The sequence below is a fragment of the Antechinus flavipes genome, chromosome 4, assembly GCF_016432865.1.
Source record: "Antechinus flavipes isolate AdamAnt ecotype Samford, QLD, Australia chromosome 4, AdamAnt_v2, whole genome shotgun sequence".
In the NCBI taxonomy this organism is placed as follows: Eukaryota; Metazoa; Chordata; class Mammalia; order Dasyuromorphia; family Dasyuridae; genus Antechinus; species Antechinus flavipes.
In genome coordinates, this window is record NC_067401.1 from 253,780,627 (window position 1) to 253,804,969 (window position 24,343).

At 35.0% G+C, this 24,343-nt stretch overlaps 1 protein-coding gene across 1 annotated transcript; it reads right to left on the reverse strand.

Annotated features, from left to right (window-relative positions):
* Nucleotides 1-827: 827 nt before the first annotated feature.
* On the reverse strand, nt 828-23,825 carry PGM3 (phosphoglucomutase 3). The gene is made up of 13 exons (XM_051997327.1): nt 23,688-23,825; nt 19,701-19,906; nt 18,336-18,520; nt 16,751-16,818; nt 10,228-10,361; nt 8,740-8,935; nt 6,889-7,046; nt 6,190-6,273; nt 5,509-5,607; nt 3,780-3,899; nt 3,067-3,189; nt 2,130-2,303; nt 828-1,063 (listed from the first exon to the last, which is right to left on the reverse strand). The coding sequence occupies exons 2-13, from the start codon at nt 19,902-19,904 to the stop codon at nt 974-976; spliced, it is 1,635 nt and encodes a 544-aa protein (XP_051853287.1). The 5' UTR covers nt 19,905-19,906; nt 23,688-23,825; the 3' UTR covers nt 828-973.
* Between the last annotated feature and the right edge of the window lie 518 nt (nt 23,826-24,343).

Consider the following 24,343-nt stretch of genomic DNA (forward strand, 5'->3'; position numbering starts at 1 on the left):
TGGAGGGATATTAACTTTATCCCATTAGGTCTTCAGTTCAGGGTAAGCCTGGGCAAGATGGCAAGTAACTTTGGTCAAACCTAAATGTTATCATCACACTACTTAGTTAGTGTGGACTACAAATACAATATCAAATTTCTAAGCTACTTTAGTTTTTAATCCTAGGAAGCACTAGTATATGGGTAAGTATTAAGACACAATCTGCCAATAATGTCATTTCTATACTGAATACATTTAGATTTTTATACTGCAAGTACAACAGGCTGGCCCTTTTTTCCCTCAAGTGATCACTTGAAAGGGAAACACTGTACTTAATAATTTTATCTCTAATACCATCTTTCTTGGTTTCCTTTCATTTTTGGAAGGTCACAGAATAGAATTTTTCAAGATAATATCCACCATAAAACATTCGATAGATGCCAACACAATCCAAAAACAAAATAAGAAAAAGTTAAACTATCTAAATCTCAAGTACCTTTTCTCAATAAAACAACCAACCACCCTACGTAGCTATTTTGTGCACTGCAACCAGGTAAGCTGTCCCCTTAATAATAATGGTCATGGAGGCAGTTAGATGGCACAGTGGATAGAGCACCAGCCCTGAAGTCAGGAGGACCTGAGTTCAAATCTGAACTCAGACACTTAAAACTTCCTAGTTTTGTGACCCTGGGCAAGTCACTTAGCCCCAATTGCCTCAGCAAAATAAACAAAATAATGTCATGATATTCAGCAACTAAGTTGTGTTAAATAGATTACTATCTAGGCCAAGAAAATAAATTTACAAAACAATCACTCACTATAATATTAAAAATAAGGACTTCTGAATATTTATTTTGAAAATTAATGGAATGTTTTATTTCAGTTGATTGATTGATGACATGGGAAATTAAAAAATACTTCCAATCATTATCTTTAGATAATAATGGCACTTATTTTTATTTCATACTTTTGAAAAAATGAGCCATACTTTTCTTCAGAAAACCAGTTTAGGTCTTTCTCCTACTCCTCCAGCCAGCTGAAATACTGCCAAGCTTACTTCAGTTGCAAGTTTATCTGCATTTTCCTGTGAATTATTTTAAAAATAATTAGTGAACATGTAAGTATTTTAATACTTGCTGCTTCATTTTTCTCATATTTTAGAAGTAATGGATCTTGTCTGGCAAAAGTCATTGTGACTACTTTAAAAAAATGAATCAAAACTTGCTCCTCCTTTGCTAACATACTCAAATAGAAAAGCACGTGTTTGTCATTTTCCAATTCTGTTTAAGTTTCTGAAAAGAAAATTTACTGTTGTCTGCATGTTTAGTCAGATATTTTCTCTTGAATAAGATGGGGTCTTGCAGTTCTTTAATCTTCTAGGCTTCAATGACATACTTTTAAGAAATAGCTCTAGATCCTTAAGGAAATTATGAAGTATTTCACTAATAGCAAATCAGATAACTTTAAGCAAATTTATGCCTAATCTAAAGGGATCAGAAAATAGCCTTAGAATTATCTAAAATGATAAAAATAGGATACTGTTTCCAAACTATAGAATGCTTTAATGTATCAAAGAATAAAAAGCTTAAAAAGTTAAGAAGCTTAAGTCATAATGAGGAAACAGAAAAAATTGATACTAGATACTTTTTCAGTGAGACCAAAATTTAGATAAGGTTATGTTTATAGATCAGTTTTCATTGGCCTGTGATGGACTGATTAAAGATTAATATTAGATGAGTCTTCCAACTGCTTTCCCTCTAACTTAGTTTTTTGCTTTAGATGAAAGAGTACTGGATCTGTAAGAGTACTGGATCTGTAGTCAGACTACAGGTACTGGTAACTGACCATAGATTTCTAGAAAATAATTCTGCTCAATGTTCCAAGTTACTGGGAAATGCATTTTCTAACTAACAGCATTCAGCAAAGTCAGCTTTTTGCAGGTTCAAATTAGGGCTCTAAAAAGCAAGTTGGAAGAGGGCTTCTGAGGGCTTCTAGCTCTAAATTTATGTATGATATACTCTCTTTGAATTACGTAACTGCCAGAAGAATTTATACAGATATATATGAGGTCACTGAAGCTTCTGTGCCACACCAAACTGTTGTGGGTGAACCCACAAGTAAGAAATGGTCATTTTTAGCCTAATTCTTACCTGTGAATCTGCTTCTGCATATACTCTGACGACATCTTCTGTTCCAGAGGGCCTGACAAAAGCTCGTGAGGACCTATACTTCTTCACTAGGTCGTCAATTGCCTCTTGTAGTCCTACAGGTGTAACTGCTCGTCTCTCAGCATCTGTAGTATCAATTACTTGCCTATTTGCAACCTAACACAAGAAAAATTATCTTTGTCATTCATTATTTCTCCCCTTTTTTACTTTTTATTAATCTTCTATCCCAACAAGACTATTTAATCCAATTCCAGTGCAAAAAAAGAACACTCCAAAATACTGAGTCTCAAAATACCTTCTAAACTATACACTAATGGCTCTTCATGTGACAGTTTCAACATTCTGACATTGTGTAAATAAACTAATTCCTAATTTCAAGGCTGTTACTATAATAAGGCAAAAAAGTCAGAAAATGCTGATAAACTACCACAGGTAAAAGGAAACATACATATACCAAATATTTTAACTTTAATACTTTAAAACTTTGCCTTTTGTTATAACCCCTTAATTTCTAAAAATCTTCCTATCACAAGTTATACTTTCATAAAGTCTCCTGGAATCTATTAATAATTTTGTTCACTTTTGTCCAACTCTCCATGACCCCATTTGGGGTTTCTTGGCAAAGAAACGGGAGTGTTTGGAAACAGGCAAGCAAGGTAAAAACTTGTCCAAGGTCATGCCACTAGTGTCTAAAACCACAAATGAATTAAGATCCAGTGTTTTATCTAGGGCACTACCTTGTTGCTCTGCTATAATCTTGCAGCTATATCTAAGCAAAATCAGTCAACATTACTTAAAATTCTGCATAAGGATGAAAAAAATTACTTCACCAAAATGAAGAAAATGCCAATAAGAAGTAACTTAATACTTTCCTATCTGCAAGTTTGGCTTCAGTAGCTTAAAGAAGGGGGTGTCTCACCATGACTTTAAGTTGCCGATTTGGAAGATCAGTATAAATAGCATCCCACTGTTGTACCGATAGGCCTTTTAGAACCAAGATTGCTTCAACTAATAACATGTCTGAAATGGCATCACCAACTGTCTGCAGAATGAAGAGAGAATTATAAAGAGGTAAAAGAAATTTCCCCCATTAAGTGTCAAAACTACAGCAACTCTCTTCTAAATATTCTTCACGTGAATAATTGTGAATTTTTTCTCTTGCAAATCCACATTTTATTTGTCCTTCTTTAGATTATACACTAAAATTTTTTGCAAGACATCTTCAATCACTAAACTAGCAGCTTTAAGATTAGAACAATACCATATATTATGAGCGGGATCTTAGAGTTAAGTTTTACTCTTCCTACAATTTACTTAGCTGACTGATTCCATGTTGATGGGAGTGATAAGGCATTCTGGATATAAGACAGTATGTACATATCTGTATATAAAGATGTGTCTGTATTTAATTTTTTTTCACAAACTCTTAGTAGTTATTATAAGATTATATCTTAAGAGTGAGATGTATAATGAAATGAATTATTTCCTAATGTTCCAAAATGGTTACCAGAGTTCTTCCATTCTTATTCTTGTTCCCATGGGTAATTTCCCCTCAACATGAAAATAACACTAATCCTTCTAGGAAGCATTATCTGGCATGCTTTTTAAACAATATATTATTTTAGTTCTTACTTGATTAATCAAATCAATAACATTTTCAAGCATCATCGCAGCTTTTCTTTTTTTTTCATCATTCGTTTCCTTTTTCGCTAGTTGCCTTATTTTTGTTTCAGCAGTCTTACTAAAAAGTACCTGAAATGAAATCACAAAATCACAATAATTTCCACTAAATATGATCACTTCAAACTCTTTACTTACCTCCACCTCGATTATAAATCTAAAAGACAATGGTTTGGTGGACATCAAAGACATTATAAGGAATGGTGTCCCTAATGCCATTTAGAAAAGCAAAAACAAAAGTTAAAATAGGAAATGAGAATTCAAAAGAATGGATTTTTTTTCCAGATGATAAAATAATTTACTAAATTGCCCAGTCAATCATCTATAAATTTATGATCTGTGATTCAGCAGCTAAAGATACACACACACACACACAAATCTGAAACATCTTAAATTGGAAGTGTACCTTCTAAAAAGGAACTCCAATAGATTTTTTTTTAAAGACAAAATTGGAACTGAAATTATGGCCACTATTATCAGAGACACACACATTGCTGTCCACTTTTCTACCTACCAACCAAACTAGTAGAGAAGGTTAAGAGCATATATACCCACTCTTGAGCACAATCATGGTTTCTTAAACTATTAAAGGGGACTGGAAGGAAAAAAGGCCCTGGGTGCAGGGGCTATTAACCCAACTGCAGCTGCTTCATTAAAATATCTGTGAAAAGGAAACATATTGAGAAAACTTAAGGTGAGTATAAGAGACTAGATAACAGCATGTGAGCTCGATAGTCTCTGATAATAATGAATATGTTACATAAAAGGTAGCATGCTTTAACATCAAGAACAATAAAAGCCACATTAAGTGGATCACCCAGGTCAGCTTCCTGAAAATAAAACTACTAAGGTTAACTTTTAAGAGAAATTTCATTACATTTTATTGAAATCACATATTTTATCTAGAAAGTTCACATCAAAAGCCTATAGAGGTTCCTGAATTTCCAATTACATCTGAAATCAATGATGTTTACTAAATTCCTAGATAAATGTAACTTTTTCAGTAATTAATAACTAACTTTTTTAGTAACTTCATGTAGAATGTTATATGGGAATGAGTAGGTGGATAGAAGGGAGCTCAAACTATCAATCATTGCAAAGCAGATACCTTTAATCCTTTCTTTTTGAAATTTGTTTTTCCAAATTTATATAGGATAAAGGTATTTTTCCAAAATAAAAAAACCGAAGTGCCCATTAGTTAAGTGCTATGCCTTATCTTTAAACTTTAGAACAATGATAATAGATGATAAATACTGACATTTAGGCAAATATTTTAGGTTTGTACTGACTACATATTTAAGATATATATGCTATGGTACAACTGATCAGCATTATTAGACACACAAATACGTTGATCATAAACTTCTCCTTCTAACTATGATTTGGTCAAATGTCTTTTTTAGTAAACTAAATAAATAAGAACTGACCTTGGAAAAACTTGTCACGTACAGGAGCATAAGTGGTGTTGCAAAGCACTTAAAAAATTGACCTTAAATCCTGCCTCTGACACTATTTCTGGACAATTCACTTAACCTCTTAGTAACTTAACCTCTTTTCAGTTGCAGGGGAAATGTCCATCTGCATTGGTAAAGGGAATTCTCAACAACACAATCCCCACACATCAGAAAATGGAGAAATTACCCGCTAAAATTCTACAAGTCATTTTTTAGAGAGAACTTACTGTGCCATGGCCATTTGCTTCAAAATAAACTCCTATGTCAAACTCTTGAGCTTTGTGGTGTAAATGTTTTACTCCTGTTTTTGTACAATGAACAGGTACCTATCACAAGGAAATAGAAAAGATTAATAGGTTCACAGCTATTTCAGGAAAAAAAAAATCTGGTGGCAGTGTAATTTTTGAAAAAAAATTAAAAATGAAAGCTCGGGTGGGAAGAGACAATGGAGGTACCTAAGGCTTCTTATCATTCATTAAAATCACTTAGAGGCCAAAAGTCTTTTAGAAGGAAAGCCACTGGCAACAATGCCACCAAGATAATAGTTGTTTATTATTGGGGTTTTTTTTGAGGCAACTGGGGTTAAGTGACTTGCCCAGGGTCACACAGCTAGTACATGTCTAAAGCTGTATTTGAACTCACATCTTGACTTCAAGGCTGGTACTCTATCCACACTGCCATTCAGCTGCCTCCGGGAGTTGTTTCAATAACACAGTAGAAAATAAATCAGGCAAGACAAAATTAAAGCCTATTAATAAGCATTATTGCTTCTCAGTTTCCAAAAAATAAAATATCTGTGAGAAGCTTTCTTTAAAAAAATATGATAAATGTATTCTTAATTTACTAAAATATACCTATCTTTTAACAATAAGCTGCAATTACCAAGAAAATAATCAGAAAGTGAATACCTTCATGATTTCTTCTAGATACTGTGTTGAACTCCCATTAGCATATGCCGTTTGTACAACACCAATCTTCAGATTTTCTCCAACCTAAACAAATCCAAACCAGTATGCTTAATCTTGTTTTTGAACCCACAATGAGCTACAGATGCAGAAATAAGTAGAGAGTACTATTTTTAAAATACTTTTGTGGAGTTCAGAGCACTTCAGTTATAAATCCTTTTGCAATTTGAAAAGTTTATATAATGTGAATAATCATTCTCTGATTATTGCTTGTCAAGTACAGATTTTCATTGATGGTATTTTGTTAAAGATAGATACATGATTTTATGACTTAAAACAACTAAAAAGAAAAGAAGTAGAAGAGCATTCATCTTCTAAAACTCAGAGTTAAATAAGCTTTTTGAAAACTACAAGGTTGTGTCAAGATTCTGGAAAATATTATACTTTAAAAAATGAAACATGTTAGTTAAGACAGGCACTTTGACCCGTATCCAAAGACAGGTTATTTCAAATTCCAAAGATGAAATGCTGCATGTTTAAAACGTCTCTAGCATCAAATAATTAAAACTACCATCATCTATGGCAACCTCAGACCATGTACAAAGTCTTAAACTTCTTTTTAGATACAGAAATTTTCATTTGTATGCAAGTAAGAAAATGGGCAAACTACTATACTGTTGAACTCTATAAATCCTATCTTACCTCCAAAAGAAGCTCTTTAAGAAAGCTGCTAATCAGAGTTGCTATTTTGTCTCCATCTATAAGATGGAAATGGCCATCAGCATCACTATAGTAGTAAACAATTCTGTCTGCGTCTCCATCAAAGGAACAGCATCTCTCATTGGGCTTTACTTCTATTCCTGGTAAGCAAAATAATTTAAACAATTGTCTGAATCTTATAATCCTAAAATTAACATAAAATTGAAATCATGATGGGAAAATAATTCCCTGGGAAACATGTGAATTGTGTTCCTATCTGTCCTGCTCAATGAAAGTATGATGTCCAATAGATCTTTCCTAAGAGTTGTACTAATATTTCATGAGAAAGGGATTTTTAAAAAAATAATTGGATGTTAAGTACTAACCTTAATGGTCCTTACAAATAAAATGTATTACAATAAATTCCAGAAGTAGCTCTCAAAAATTCCTGATTACAATTAAATTTGAATGAAATATAGCTAATTAAAAATGAACTGTAGTCTACATGTTTGTCCAATTTTTTTGTAATGTTAAGAAAATTCAGTCTTTTAAGCACTTTGAACAATTCCTTAGGTTTAAATATTAAATAGCTAAAAGAATCAAAAAATTTTGCAGGTGATTTGCATAATATAATTCATGGACTTAACGTTACTAAATGTCAGTAGAGAACATAAAACTTTGGTCTATTTTTCCCAGTTACGATAGTATAATATATGGAAGATCCTTACGACTAATATGCAAAGTAACCAAAATTAAAATTGTTATGTGCAGAGATACTGAATCCCCATTCAATTTACTGACAGAAACTAAGATCTTAAGCAATGCTCAAGATAAGTTTCATTACTGACAATTTAAAATGAATTATACTTAACATTTAGATATCACTTTTAAGGTTTCAAAAGTACTTTATATTATCTTATTTGAGCTTCCATTTTGCATAAAAAAGGAACTAAATCTGAAAGCAGTTAACTTGTCCAGGGTCACAAAGCTGTAAGGGCAGAGATGGGAGTCAAATTTACATCTTCCAGATTCTAAGCCCAGCATTCCTTCCACTATGACAGAACATCATAGTAAATAAATCCTTTATGAAAAACCAGAGCAGCAAAATTCTTGGGCTAGCCTTTAATAAATATAACATAAATCAAAGAGTACTACACTGAATGAATTCAACTCCAGGTTGCTTTGAATGTGAACTCCTTGAGGGCGGGAAGGATATTTTAGTCTTTTTGTTATATTCCCAGTGTTTAGCATAATGCCTGTCAAAGAGCAAATATTTAATCAATTCCTGTTGGTTGCTATAGTTAAATGATGAGGAAATTTCAGCTTCTCAAACCTAGATTCCTCAACTTTAAAAACAGGATTAAGAAAATACATAAAAACACTTAATATTCATAATGCTGTACATAAAATGGCAAATTATTAAGCTTAAGCATATAGATCAAATCAAAAGAAAAATCTGCCAAATGAAAAAGTAGTCAATTGTCATCATGAAGACAAAACTCAAGAAGCAAAATAACATAGATCTCTAACAGAAGGAATTAGCTTGAAATAGACTTCGGAAGAGGTAAGTACCAACAAAAACAATTACTCTGGTTTGAAAATCTATTTAAAATACACTAAAATAAATTCATCTGAATTTCTCTCAGTTAAAGATTACTTTGCTTACTAGGAAGAATAAGGCAGTGAAAGTCAGAAAGTTTGGATAAAACACCTGATTCTTGCTTTTATTTTAGCTGTGGAACTTTGTATAAATTAAATTATTAAACTCTTATAGATTGCAGCTTCTTTATAGATTACTTTCCAGTTCTATATTTCTTATTGATAATCAAACTTTCTGTGACCAATACTACATACCCAGTGGAAGTTTCTGATGACTTTTCACAAAATCAGCCCCACACAAGTGATTGAGTTTCCCTTTGGTTCCATCATTAAAGATGTGAAATGATAATTCTCGTGGAAGATAGTGTTCCATTTCCTTCAGTTTCAAGGCTCCTATACCACTTGCACAGTCAATTTTCAAAGCTCTAGATTCATTGCCACTGCTAAAAGTCTTAAAAAGGAGAAAAAGATGTAAGAGAGGGAATAAAATGAGATCTTAAAAAAATATATATATATATATATATATATATATATATTTTTTTTTTGCTGAGGCAATCGGGGTTAAGTCACTTGCCCAGGGTCACACAGCTAGGAAGTATTAAATGTTTGAGATTATTTGAACTTAGGTCCTCCTGACTTCAGGACTGCTCTCTATGCACAGTGCCACCTAGCTGCCCTATGTGTCCTTTACAACAGATATCTTATGAACAATTTAATCTAAAAAGATAAACTTTGTACATGTGTTTTCTGATACTTTTAGAAGGATCCCACAAAAATTGTATTAATAGTAAAACTAAGAAATATCAAAGTAAATCCAGCTAAGTTTGATAATTTGAATAGTTTCACTGGCTTGACATGCTATTTTGGTCCTAGAAATCAATTTTATTTGGCATCAATTTTTACATAGGAGATGGCTTAGATGTAATAATTTTAATGCTGAGGGGGAAAAAAGAAATGCCCCTACGTTCATTCATTGAAGAAATGCACTAGGCCCATTGAATGTTGTATACACTATCAAATGCAGTCAATATTTTGGTTTGTTTAACTATTTTCTACTTTGTTACAGAGGAAAGCATGGGATGGACAGGAGGAGAGAAGAAAAACCAAAATGCATCAATAAAACTTTGTTTAAAAAACGATTTCTATAATTTATTTTGCTATCAAGGGATGAGTTAAAAATCATCATTTGAGTTACCATTATTTAAAATAAATTACAATTCAGCAACATGCTTTTGCATTCAAAACTGAATGTTTATTAACAATATTTGGTCAAAAAGACTGTTCAGTTTCTTGCCAGTTTTATACACTCATCTTATGGGTGGTTCATTAAGTTCTTGTTTGTTTTTAAAGACTGAGTGTCCCATCTTACCTAGATTCTAAGTATAGGGGCTGCTCACCGACTAATCCTACTTTGCTTAGTATAGGAGCTTTGGCCTGCTCCATTCACACTTTCAAACAATTTTCTCCCTTCATGAGTAAGTAGTCCCACTGGAGCTCACTATACTGATGCTGTATTTAGTTTTGCACACATGATCTGCATAGCAGCTCAGAATTTACAGGGTCAACAGATCCACTCTTCCCAGTATATCCAATGAGGTAGAATTACAGATGTGCACTACATAGATCTATGTGTACATACACACAATTTTTTTCCCCTTAAGAGATAAGGAAGTCAGAGAAGAGAGTAAAAGAAAAGGATTGGTAAAGTCAAATTCTAAAACAGATTTTTGAAGAGGTTTGCACCTGTTTTGTAAGATCCACAAAGGCCTTGGAGAGTTTCTGGTAGTAGCCTTCCACAGTTGCCTTCCCATATTGCCCATTAGTATTTTGACAGCACACCAGGTAGTGAAGTTGAGGTGTTGTTACTAGGCCATAATCTACCAACAAATAAAAAATAAGACTGGAGAATAGTCAAATGACTAATCAATCCTCTTTTAAAAAGTAAGGTTCCAGGGGAGAAAGGGGAAAAAAGCCAAACTGATTTTCAAATTACCAAAATTTTACTCAGATTCAAAGTAATTAAAACCCTCATATGCCTCATAGAATTACATGTAACTGAAATTTTCACAGTAAGCAATAAAAAGATGTAGTATCATAAAGTAATTTCTTAGCTGAAGAATAAAGATCTCAAAAATGCCCCAAAATGAAAATTCATTTCAATACTGATTAAAGACCTACTATTTATAAGGCATCATACAAAGTCACAAATGAAATAAATATACCCTTCTTTCACAACTACAAAGAAAATAGGGAAAGAATACTAACAAATTGAAGAGGTGTGGTAATGGGAAGTAAGAGGAATGTGAAAAAGGTAATAACCATCAAGAAAAGATCCATTTAAGAGGTAGCCTTGAAGGAAGGAAAGGTTTCTAAGTACTGGGGGAGTATCTGAGAGTGTTAAGTTTGGGCAATGTATAGTAGACTGGTTTGGCAGAAATGTAGTGAACGATGATGGGAGGAAATAAAGTGGAAAAGCAGGATGGAACCAGACTACGGAGAGCTTCAAATGTCTAACTGTATTTTTTTTTCTGTCACATTGAAGGTCTGAGGGCAAGAGACTTAGGCCTGTGCTTTAAAAAATCTGACACCTGTGTGAGGAAGGAGATTAAAGACTAATTGAAAAACTATTACAACTGTCCAATCAAAAGGTAATAAAGGTCTAATCACAGTATTTGTGAATGTAAAAGAAAGAGAGATGGATGCAAGAGACTTGAATGTCATGACATGACATGACTGACAAGACAGGAGAGGGGGAAAAAAAATCAAAGATGAATACAAGGTTACAAATCTAGGTGACAAGGTGGCTGGTAGCACCCTTAAGAGAAATGAGGCTGTTTGGAGATGGGTAGGTGAGAGTAAGGGAAGTAGGAGAAAAATGAGTTTCTGACCCAAAAACTTGAAATGACTAAAAAGAGATGTCCAAAAGGCAGTAAATGGCATGTAATTAGAGTTCAAGAGAGAATAGGATTAGATGAGTAAAGTTAAGAGTCATCTGCAAAGAGATGATCCTTTAATCATCAGCTGCTTATGAGACCTCTTGACAGAAAGAGGACCCAAAGAGAAGCTTTGGGAAACACTACAGTAAGATAAGAAAGATAAATATTCTCAGAACTATTATTCTGTCGTTCCTATCACACTCCAAGGAGCCAGTAAATGTGGGAAGTTATTACTAGAAACCATCTCAAATACCTCAAAGAAGCTTTTATTTAGCTCTACAAACCTGAGAATAAATAGGGCCAATTTAGTCAAAGTTGTAAGATAGACAAATATTCCAAAGCCTCTAAATTTTGTATTCCAGTTTCCCTTCCTCACCCATAAGGCAACCATTTTTCCCAAAGATAAAATTAAACAAATAAGGTATACTAGTAACAAAATACTAACAAGCCAGAGTCTAGTACTGGGTTTTTAACACCACTCCATAAGAGAATACCAGAGATGACAATGCTAAAAAGGCCAAAGTTGTTACAAGAAGCAAAATTAGAGAAAAAAATAGGTAGATGTGTATTTATGTATAAGTACATTGAGTAAAGAATCAGATAATCTTTATCATTCTTTCATGAAATGATATAAATCAATCACTTTTGGGGAACACAAACCTATTCTTAATTTAGGAGTTTACCTGCATTGTAAAACATTTCAAGAAACAAAGACATTTATTAAATGGACAAAGAGAATAAAATGTTAATTTCATTTATGTCAATAGGTTGAAACTCTTCTACTTTATGTTTTGCTACACAGATAAAAATAAATAGCAACTGAATGAAAGGATTTTAAAATAACTATGTTCATGATTACATTACTGGAAGGTGAAGTAAAAGAACACCTTCTTAAAAATGCATAATCCCAAATAATTTAAAATAAGACAAAAACTTGTTACATTTAAAGCATTTAACAACTTTTTAAATTATTAGTTTTTAAAATATATCTCAGAAAATTAATTTTATTCAGAAATTATATCCTAGAACCAATCTGTGCAAAATGTGTCCAGGTCAAAAAAATAAACAATTTCCATGGCTGAATGGTACTGTCCTGTTACCTTTAGTTCTCTACAATATAGGAGTGATTCCTTTTAGAATTTTAATACACTAGGCCGCAAGGATTATTAATAAGTCAAGCACTAGATTTGAGACTTAAGGACACTTGAATTCAATTTCTAGCTCTCTACTTGACTGTGGTGGAATATCTTCATTTGCAAAATGGAGATAGATACTTATATCTTTTATAGGCATGCTAGGAAGAAAATTATTATTGTTATGTTATATTAGTCCTACCCAAATGTTAATTTCAAAATAAGCTCACATGACCAAATAAGTATTGCTCAAGTACACTAAATTATTTGGATTCATTTAAAAATCAAATGTATTATGTATACATTTGATAGTAATGTAAATAAGTAACTTCTGACTTAAATTAATCCAAACAAAGTCCAGAACGGGTAAGAATAAATTCTGTAATATTCAGAATAAAATTTAAAAATTACATGTCTCAAGTATCTGAAATACTTGGGGTTCATGAATGCTTCACTCAAATTAGAAATTAATGATTTTAAACTGTTCTTACATATCTCAGTTATTAGTGGAAGTGAACCTGTATATGACTTAAGTGTGATTTTTTTAAGATACATAAAAAAGATTTCTCTCACAACTCTAAAGAAACTTTAAATCTTAAGTGGAGAAACAAATGTAAAACATCTAAAACAAAGAAAAACTAAATGTAAAACTGCAATACTAACTGTAATTAAAACAGACATTCAGAGAAGGAAGACATAAAGAAAAACTAAATGTAAAACTGCAATACTAACTGTAATTAAAACAGACATTCAGAGAAGGAAGACATTAGTAGGTGTTAGGGAAGAAGTGAGATTTGAGATGAACCTTCAAAAAAAGTCAAGATTCAATCAATAGAAATAGGGGAAAGTCACAATAAACAACAAATAGCAAAATTATAGAGAAACAAATAAGCAAGTCTTATCCCAGACATGGTTAAACCAACCATATCTCTGAACTAGAAATCCTATTGCCAGGCATATACTCCAAAGAAATCAAAGGCAGAATGATTTTAGAGACTCCAAAAAATGAACAGCAATGTTTTTTGTAGTAGTAAAAAAATTGGGGGAGGAGAAACAGGTGCCCACTGATTGGGAAATGGATAAACAAGTTGGTAAATGAATGCGCTGAAACAATGTATATGATGAATACAGAAGACCACAGAAAGATTTATATGAACTTGTGCAAAGTAAGCAGAACCAGAAGATATAATATTTAATAGAAATAACAAAACTGAATGCTTTAAAATTGTCATAACCATGCTTGGACTCAAAGAGATATGAAAAGATATCTATACTTTATAGAGATGAAACTGGATATATGTATACAGTATATATGGTAAGAATGATTTGTTTTGGTTTTGTTTTTTGTTTTTTTTGATGTATTAAGTTTATTTTACTTAATTTTCCATCCTCTTTTTTATTTTTTGTTATCAAATGGTTCTCGGGGGGGGGGGGGGGGGGAATATTAGGAAAAATAGGTAACATAAAGCAAAAGTCCAGGCCTGGCATAAAAAAAGAATGGAAAGGAGGCACTTAACATTTAGTGCCTACTATCTGCCACTTACAAACAGAGATTGAGTGACTTGCCCACTTATTCACACAGCTAATGTCTTAGGTGGGATTTGAATTTAGGTTCTTCCCAACATCATGTACCACCAGTTATCTTAGAATATAAAACATTACATAAACATAAAAATTAGAAAGTAAAGGACAAAACCTGGAAACACTTGCATGAAATGATGCAGCGTGAAATAACCAGAATCAAAAAAATTATTTATATAATAATAACACTGTAAAGACAAACAATTCAAAGTCTTAATTATTTTAATCAATATAAATGATCAACCCCATGGATAACATGATAAAGTATACTACCTGCTTTCTGACAAAGTAGTAATGGACTCAAGGGCAGAATGAAACATACAAACATGATCAATGTAGGAATTTGTTTTGCCAGACTGAATATTTGTTATAAGGGTTTTCTTTTTCTTTTTCAATGAGAGAAAGGGAGCAGGACAAAAGATTTTTAATTGAAAAAAAAAAAAGGTTAATTTTTTTTTGAAGGCAATTCAAAAGATATTCTGAAATAAGCAAAAGATCTTGGTGACAAATGTTCATCAAAACATCAACATTTACTGAATGTCTCCATCGTGAATTAAAAAGCATTGCCTCACACATTAAGTTAACTCAGGGCAAAAAATGATTCCAATTATTTCTGGTCTAGAAAACTTGATGAATACTAGTGAGAAAAATGGAAGAGTTGGGATAGTTTGGGGTACATTCGAAGTGATGTCAAGATATATAAGTAGAACAGTCCTGCAGACAGAAAGAAGAGATGGAAGAGCAGATAATGGCAAGACTAGGAGTTTTCAACATAGAGGCGATTTCTGAAGCACTGGGAATTAGTGATATTTAAGGAGCAAAAAGTGCTCAAGAAGAAAAGAGTAAATTGGGAAAATAAAGAGAAGCTGATCAAAGAGAAAAACTGGTTTTTAAAAGACAAAAGAAAGAAAAGAAAGAAAAGAAAAAAAAAGGCAAAAGAAGCAGTTCAAAAAAAAAAAAAAAAGAGAGAGCTTTCAAGAAATAGAGCAATACTCTACAGTGTCAAAGGCCTAAAGAAGTCACCCAATTTTAAGAAATAAGAAAAGACAACTCAAAGTAGACTGTATAGTGGTAGTGGTAGAAAAAAGAATGCAAGCATTTAGGGGAATGAGTAAATGCTATTGTTTGGTCTCTTTGCTTAATTTCCCTTTTGGAAGTATAGCTCATCTCTGGGGATATAAAGCTTTACCTATAACTGTGCTTAGTCTTACACCTGTATATATTTGGTACACGCAATACAAAGATTATAAGATAATTGCTATTAGCATGCTGCTATGTATACATTATGTGCTTAAATAATGATCAATGAATTGAAAAAATATCACAGTATCCTAACAACCTCACAGGATCCTTGAAAGAGTTGATATATTGTAATGGGCTGAGGCTTGAGTTGATGCAGAGGTCCCAAGCACATGAGGCTAAATAGTAATTGGACCATACTCTATTAATATATAAGCTTGGAGAAAGAATGGCCCCTGCCCACTCTTTGTGCAAGTCCTGATGTGTGTATAGGAAATGACGATTTTGGTGGGTGGAGGCAGGGGAGTGGAAAAGGGGAAGGAGAGACTGCTTGCATTTGCCATTGCGATGGCCCCTTTTCAGCTCCGATCCCTCTCTGCTAGCTGGCTTCCTGTCGCAGCTGCCCATATTGCTATCGCAATCCTTATTCACCTCTTCACTTCAATAAAGATTGAAGATTTTTCCCTTAACCTGAATTCCTGACTCTGGCTGATTTTAAATACGCGGTCATTACAATATATGATTGGCACCAATATGTGTTAGAACAATTATTCTGAAATAATTGGCCACTTTTTTGTTTTTGTTTTTTGCTGAGGCAATTGGGATTGAGTGACTTGCCCAGAGTCACACAGTCAGGAAGTGTTAAGTGTTTGAGACCAGATTTGAACTCAGACCCTCCTCACTTTAGGGCTGGTGCTCTATCCATAACACCAACTAACTGCCCCAATTTACAACCATTTTGTTCCATTAAAAAAAAAAAAAAATATGCTAGCACTTGTAAAAAGCATACATAATTGGATTTAAAAAAAAAAAATCCAATGTTGTATTTAAGATTTGCCCTCCATTTAGGGGGGAAAAAAATTGACCCAAAGAAAAATATAGCACTTTCTTTGTTGTTCAAATGATCCTGATTTCTAAAAAGCAGTAAGTTTTACCAAGCATTGGACAATATTCCTTATGAACATAGTGATTGGGTTAGAAATGTCCAAACCCTTGAGACTCTTTCCCTCATATGGAGTTAGGTACACTAGGGAGAGGCCTTTTGACTACCACCTGGGATCCAGAAGGACAATATTAATGACCACATGGCAGTACAGGGCAGTTCAAAGTAGATGCTTCCCATTATTTGACAATCAGTAAGAAATTGGCAGCTCATCAGGTACTGGGGGACATGCAAAATGGATTCCCTGATTTGAACTCTAACTAGGACTAAATATTTGTAAATTTATAAATCCTTCATTTTCTTGTTTGTAGATTTAGATCCTCTTATAGTTATTTGTACCTCTTAAAATGTGGTTATTTGTAAACTGCATCCTCTAAGTTATCCATTATAGTCACCTTTAAAATGAAACCCAAAACGTCTAGATGAATACATACCATGGTACTGGCCTCCTAAAGCAGTTACTCCATCAATTACAGACTGTGAAAGTTTCTCACTGCTAGGCCTTGGGGGAATATTTTTTAAAAAAGAAAATAAAATTATTCAATGGATAAAAACAAAAACAGAATCCCAAGTTGAATGTTTCTGAGTAACATCTATACAACTATTTAACATTGAATATTACAAGAATATACTTGCTATAAAATGTACAAAAGTATGGCACAATAAATTGAAATAAAATATAAAGTAAATTATTCTAATACCAAATGGCCTTAAGCTAAAAAAGATTTTAAAACCTTAAAAACCCTAGACAAATTTGTCCATGTATTAAAGTCTCAACTAAATCAACTTTTTTTTTTTTAATGATTACTATATAATGACAACATTATTCCTTGCACTCGTTTCTTTTCCGATTTTTTTCCCCATCCCTCCCTCCACCCCCTCCCCTAGATGGCAAGCAGTCCTTTATATGTTGGATATGTTGCAGTATATCCTAGATACAATATATGTTTGCAGAACCGAACAGTTCTCTTGTTGCATAGGGAGAATTGGATTCAGAAGGTATAAATAACCCGGGAAGAAAAACTAAAATGCAGATAGTTCACATTTGTTTCCCAGTGTTCGTTCTTTGGGTGTAGCTGCTTATGTCCGTCATTTATCAATTGAAACTTTCAACTAAACCAACTTAAAGCATCCTCAAACCAATTAACAATTTAAGTAATTTTTAGTTAACATGAGCATTTGAATAACCAGAGTATATATGAAATAATAACAGACTAACAGCAAGATAAAATACAATTTTTTTTAACAAAAATCTTTTAAAAACTGTTTCCTTATTTGGCAATAAAGCAGTTGAATGTAGAATAATTCTGTGTAAAAATGTATACAATCTTTCCTCCTTCCTTTAGCTTTAGGTATTAGAGAAGATAAAAATCTTCTTAGAATAGCTCTACACTACTTTTATCCCTAAAGCATTTGGATAGATTCTATTGTTTATAAGGATATAATTTTACTAATGTCAAGGAAAGATATTTGTAAGGTGGGATGTTACTTTGGATTATTAGCATAAATATCAGGACGCTTATTTTTCAAAGTTTATAAATTTATTAAACAAAAAAAGAAATTATAGCAAAATTACAAGCTGCCAACATGTCAAATAAGCAGAATGTGCTAGAAAGTTGTGGTATTTCAGTGTAGTATGTTCCAGTGAACTCCAGTATAGGGAAAACAATAAATTGAATGAATGACTCTTATTTTTCAATAGCATGGGCAAGACTTTTCAATGAGACTGTAAAGTGGTCCAGCCCTAGGCCTAGAGTCAGGAAGATAGGAGTTGCTTCTGTAAAATAGGGGTAACAGTCTTTACTAGCCCTTTTCTCCCAAACTTCTTAAGAGGACAAAATAAGATATTTGTAAAGCACTTCATAAAGCATGACATAAATGCTATCTAATACGGTTGTTGCTGTAATAATTTTAAACCTAACATTTGTAAAGCTAGTAATTCATGACATAATAACTGGTGATCATTTATTTTATCATTTTCCTAGAAAAAATGATTTCACTGGATACTTTTTTAGTCACCTGGTATCTCTGCCAATAATTATCATAGCTTTCTCTTGCTGGTTCACAGCTTCTCGATGACAGATTTCTGTCAGGACAGCTTGTACATTTTGTTCCTCAGCATTTGCCAAACAGGTGGCATGTTCTTCCCAGGATGGAGCCAACATTTCTCCCAAAGGATCAATCAACTTCACACCATTGTCTTCCTGGGGAAGGGGGCAGGGGGGGGGGGGGCCGGGGAAGGGGGGGGGGGGTGGAGAAGAAATTTAAGTGTGTTCTGAGTACAAAGTGCAGAACCATCCAAAATGTGGTAAATGTAGAATGAAGTAGTGTTATTCTGCCACAGCAGCACAGGAGTTTCAAGATGATTTTAAAAGAAAATGTTCTCACTGGTCATCATTTAATGCCTTGAAAGCTTGAAGCAGAATGAGACACTGCTACTGTCCACTTCTGGATCTAAATGTACTCTGTTCAGCAAACAAGGGACACATGAACTTTCTAAGATCTTTGTTTTTGCCCATTCTTCTGGAAAAACACCATCGTGACCATCATGTGTGAAATAGTAACTAATGACAGTTTATGTGAAACTCTCCAGTCTCAAATAATATTGCCTCCTTGAACCAGTCAACAAGTTTAGGATTCTTTCCACCAATCAAACAAGTATTTACATAACATGTTATTCACATAAATAGGTTAAAAAACAACTTTTCATATGTACTTTTTAAAATCCTTTAAAAAAAATTTCATGTCCTTGTCTTACAAACCTCATTTTAAAAAATATTCTCAAAATGTAAGCAGTATAGAACTTAAGTGTCCATGGAACTTAAAATGCTTAAAATTTTATAACTTGTTTCCCCAGTGCCTAACACACAGTACCTTACATTCAGTGGGTAAATAATAAATTAAACTAAGTATGTATAGGTTTGACGACTTCAGGCCAGTTCAATACGAGATCAAAAAGTCATTCCCAACCTGAAATTATTTTTCTGGCTTTGTGTATTCAGTTCAAAGGATCTATTCATAATCTAGTGAAGAAACTGCTTGAACACTACCCAAAATAAGTTTCAGATAATTCTCGGCTGAGATCTCCATTTACTTTCAAGTGACTTGGCTTAAAAATATCATTTCCCTATCAGGGAATTCCACTTTATTTGGAAGAACATTTTTTTTTAGTACAAACTTTTGCTCCAAAGAGCAACATTATTTCATTCTCTTCTCACTTCTAAAAAGTCATAAACTCCCTTTAAGAAGAAAGCTTATCTGACTTTGTAGCAGATTCAGAGATTCATAAGCCATTTGAATTTTATACCCTGATTCAAACAGTAAAGACAATGGTTTTTACCTTTAAATGAAAGATTTACTTTTTCAAAGCCCTGAACCCCTTACCTCAGGATTGTGTGATGCTGTGACCATAACCCCTATAGTAGACTTTGTCTGTTTTGACCTCAGGACAGCCAACAATCCCATTCGATACATGACATGATCAAGACAGTTTGCCTTTGTTCGAAATCCAGCAGTACCATATTGAAGAATGAGTCCATCTGGCTTGGCATGTAATGCTGAGAATTTGGTAATAGCATTTAAATCCATGTCTAAAAAATTGAAGTTTTGAAAAAAAAATAGAATAAAATTGGAACAAAACACCATACCAGAAAACCGTATATTCCTTTTGTGAAATTATGTGTTTGAATATACATTATATAATTGCTACCATTTTCAGAAAAATATTGAAGCTTTAATGTTCACTAATTAACTACAAATACAAGTAAAATTCTAAGCTTTCATTACTAGAAATGGTTTTAATTTCTTCATCTGAAAATTGTTCCTATCCTTTGACTATCAATTGGAGAATGGATTCTAATAAATGAGTCATTTCTCTATATATTTTAGAAATTAGAGCTTTATCAAAACCCTTGAATAGAAAATCTTTTTCTCAGTTTTCTGCTTTCTAATGTTGTCTGCATTGGTTTTGTTTCTACAAAAACTTTTAAATTCAATATAATCAAAATTACCCATTTTGCATTTCATAATCTTCTCCACAGATCTGAGCTTTTTTGTTGTTATTCTTCTTCTAATTTGCTTATGGTATCACTCTATGTCTAAATCATGAACTCACTTTGACCTGGTAGTGGTGTGAGTTTCTGCCATACTATTTTCCAATTTTCCCAAATGCAACCTTTTTAGTAAAATAATAAAGACTGCAAGGGGTTAAAAAAAGGCTTTTGAAGGCAATCTCTGTAAAGAAATGATTATGATGAGGTCTAGCTTTGGGGTACCTAAATGAAATTAGGGTTAAGGTCTAGTGGCAGGTTTGGGGTACAGATTCAGCACAAGGGAGTCTAGTAGCAGCGCTTTGAGTTCCCAATAAAAGCATTTATTGGCCCAGAGAGCTAGATTGATAAAAGAGGTTTGTTATTGGGTAAGCAAGGTTAAAGTATAGGCGAAGGTAGAGATAAGGAGGGCACTTGACAGAGGGTGCTCACATGGTAGCCAAGTTTGGAATCTCTGCAAAGAGGGGTTCCCAGCGTGGCCTTTTTATAATAGGAGACTTAGCTCAAGGGGCTTTTGGGTGTAGCCCCAAAGTTGGCTCAGATGCGGGTGGGGCTGGAAACAGGTCCGGATCTTCTATTGGAATTCAAAAGGACCAGGATTTGTGAGTTAAAGGGCAATTTACATTATTAACTAGGAGAGGATGGGAATCTGGAAAGGAATCTTTCTCACATCAATTAGACTGACTTCTCCAGAAACTAATATGGAACCTAAAACTGAATAAACCCAGGAAAAGTCATTTTAAGGCTAACCTTCCTAAGAGCCGTCATGATCTTAAAGGTGCTACTAGGAATATAAATCATCCTTCAAAATACAATTCAAATACTACCTACTTTTGTGACATCTTTGATGATACCTTCCCAAATTAGTAATAATACTATATAGCATTTTACACTAATTTTGTGAACTTTGGGGTAATTCTTTTTAATAGCTATGTGTATTATATTACACATTTAGCTTATTAGTCTATAAACTCAATGGGTACATGGACTAGGTAATCTAAATATGTAATCAGTGCCTGATACTTTACAAATAAAATCGAACTTTGCAAAGATTAGGCACTTTCAATAAAGATCTGTCAAATTAATGTCTGATGTGGGAAAGATTAGTTTCTAGATTCCCATCCCCTCCTAGTGAATGTAATTAATTACCCTTTGACTCACAAATCCTAATGCCTTTGAATTCCAATAGAAGATCCAGACCTGTCCCAGGCCCACCCGGATCTGAGCCAATTTTGGGGCTACACCCAAAAGACCCTGGAGCTACATCTCCTATTATAAAAAGGCCACAGTGGAAACCCCTCTTGGCAGAGATTCCAAATATGATAGCCATGTGAGGACCCTCGGTCCACTGGACCCTTTGTTCAGTGCCCTCCTTATCTCTATCTTCACCTAATAATAAACCTCTTTTATCAATCTAGCTCTCCCGGCCAATAAATGCTTTTTATTGGGAACTCGCGCTACTAGACCCTGATGAGGTATGGAAAGTGGCAGGAAAATGGGTTGGTCTCCTAGTTCTCCAGAACACCAAGTTAGGGTGGGTTCGCAGCGAGAAACGCTATACAAAAGACTGTGATTAGAAACGGCTTTTATTAAAGAGATACCAAGATGTTCTCTTAGTGGACAAAATCAAAGAATTGCCAAAAGACATTTTCTCAGGGCTTACTCTTATACAGAAACAAAACAATTTGGGTTTTACATCCGAAAGGAACATACTTAAGATTGGGTATGGGAAAGGAGTCTTTCCCAGGGAATGTAGGTTTTGCATCCAAAAAGTGCATAATGTGTGGGATCAGTCTTTCCCAGGGAATGCAAATACTCTTCTGGGTAAGGCTGCATTATCCTCATCAACCCCATTTACCGCCGTTGCAGGGGAGCTTTGCTTGACTCCCTGTACCCCAAACCTGTCACTAGACCTTAACTAAACCCTAATCTCATTTAGGTACCCCAAATCTAGACCTCAACAATGTCTACTTTAGCCAAAGCTTGAAGATCCAATTTCAAGTACCCTGAGGGAGGAATTTAAGGACTCCAAACAATCCCATAAGAGCAACAGCTAAATGGCACAATGGATGGAGTGCCTGGCCTGAAGCCTGGAAAGCCTAAGTTCAAAGGTGGCCTCACTTCCTAGCCACAATACCTAATAGAGTTTGCCTCAGTTTCTTCACCCGTATATGAGCTGGAGAAAATGGCAAACCATTTCAGTTATCTTTTCTAAGAAAACCCTAACAGGGATCACGAAGGAGTCAGACATACTAAAAAGAACAATTTAAACAGTAATAAAAGCTCAAAGATGATTTATGTCTATGTATAAATAATAAATCGCTTGCCTTTTCAATAGGGAAGGGCTAGAAGGAGGGAATGAATTAGGGATTAAAAAATTTAAAAGAATAAAAAATGAGAAGGGAAGAAAAAGGAGAGAGGGGAAGATGACTCCACTGATTTTTTTCTCACAGGATGCTTACGGGAACTAAAATACAGAAAAGTAAATAAATCAGACCTTCCAAAGCAATTCTAGAATGCAACAGGCTTCAAAAGGCCACAGAGATACAGCTCCAGGGGCTATTTCCAGAAGGGAGTGTCACCTCGGAAGGAAGAGTTTTCTACCACAAAAAACTCAGAATCGTAGCCCTTCAAGAAACCGGGGAGGGGGTCAAACAAAGGTCTAGGAAAGGTTTAAGGAATAGCTCATTTTAATCACAAAAAAGCTCAGTCTTCCTGGTGGTCACCACGCCCTCTTTCCCACTGGGAAAGGGCCAAATCCCGGGATCTTTCACTAGGGTATGAACGGATTTCTGACATACTAAATCTCACAAAGGGATGAGGAGAAAGCCCTTCCCTGTCACAAAGTGGGGGTGGGGGTCAGGTACACCTCCTCCGGCCCCCTTCTTACCTCCCCGGTATCCCGCCTCTTTTTTCTCCCATCCCTCCCACTCTTCAAAGTTTCCAGGTCTCCATGAAAAGCTCCTTCCCCCAGAGCACTGGAAGGGAAGGGGAGGGAGTAGGGGGTCAGGACATCAGCAGCCTTCGCCCCTCTACTAGAGCCCCCTCTCCTGCTGCCAACGTGGACACTGCCCCTCCCATCATAACCCTCCCCCCACCCACGCGCACGACCCCTCGAGCTCTGCCGGTGACGTCAATCGGGGGAGTGCAGCATAGAAGGATGGAGGGGGGAAACGCAGGGTAACTTGCGCGCGAGCTCTTTAGCTCTTTCAGTGGTTGAGTGACTCCCCACCTCCCCGTCAGGGCCCCCCCCCCCAAAGCAACAGTCATCCTTTTCTTCCCGACACTCAGAAAGGGCAGGGATGGATACCTCCGCGCTCACCTAGATCCAATTTTGCCCCCCAGCCCTCTGTCCGGAAACGCGGAGGGATTTTCTCTGCAGCTGCGTGGGACACGTTAAAAAAAATAACTTGGTAAATGCTCCAAGTACTAAAATTTTGGTGTCTCGGCTGCGCCCCGCCCCCTCAATCCCTCCCATTCCCTCCTTAGACGTGGCTGTTTCTTCTTGATATCTTCCGCCTGGAGACTACATCCCTTAACCAATCCCATACATTGGTGCAAGGAAGAGGGTGGTGCTTACTCCACCCCTCGCCTGGGGTTGGGGGGGAACCCATCTTGTGCTTCACGTGCTCTTCGCGCTTGCGGCCTACAGCGTCCTGGTGGGTTGCTGGGCAGAGTGTTGCAATGGCGAGGGCGGGGCTTACTTCCTGGAGGTTGGCGCTCTCTTCAGGTATGCGTGGCGGCTGCCGCAGTGCTCAGGGAGAGGCAGAGGGTTTCTGCGCGTGCGCGAAACAAGTCTTGGCGCAGCCCCGCTTTTTTTTTCTCTGCGCTTTTTCTCGAAGGCGGTTGATCGAAGATTTTTCCTCAAGATCTTTTTAATTTATTTTTCCCTGGGCTGTAGCTGGAGTCCAGCTTCGTAGCCTCCGCCTTCTGTCTCGTAGATATTGCCTGCAGCATCTTATTTCCCTTTGCTATCTC

What these genes read in the sequence shown, in the direction of transcription:
- PGM3 (XM_051997327.1), bottom strand. Translation starts at nt 19,904, where the DNA reads ATGGATTTAAATGCTATTACCAAATTCTCAGCATTACATGCCAAGCCA. An exon ending in ATTATTGGCAGAGATACCAG is followed by an intron (nt 16,819 to 18,335) that starts GTGACTAAAAAA and finishes TATTCCCCCAAG; the next exon opens with GCCTAGCAGTGAGAAACTTT. An exon ending in TTATTGATTTGATTAATCAA is followed by an intron (nt 3,190 to 3,779) that starts GTAAGAACTAAA and finishes TTCATTCTGCAG; the next exon opens with ACAGTTGGTGATGCCATTTC.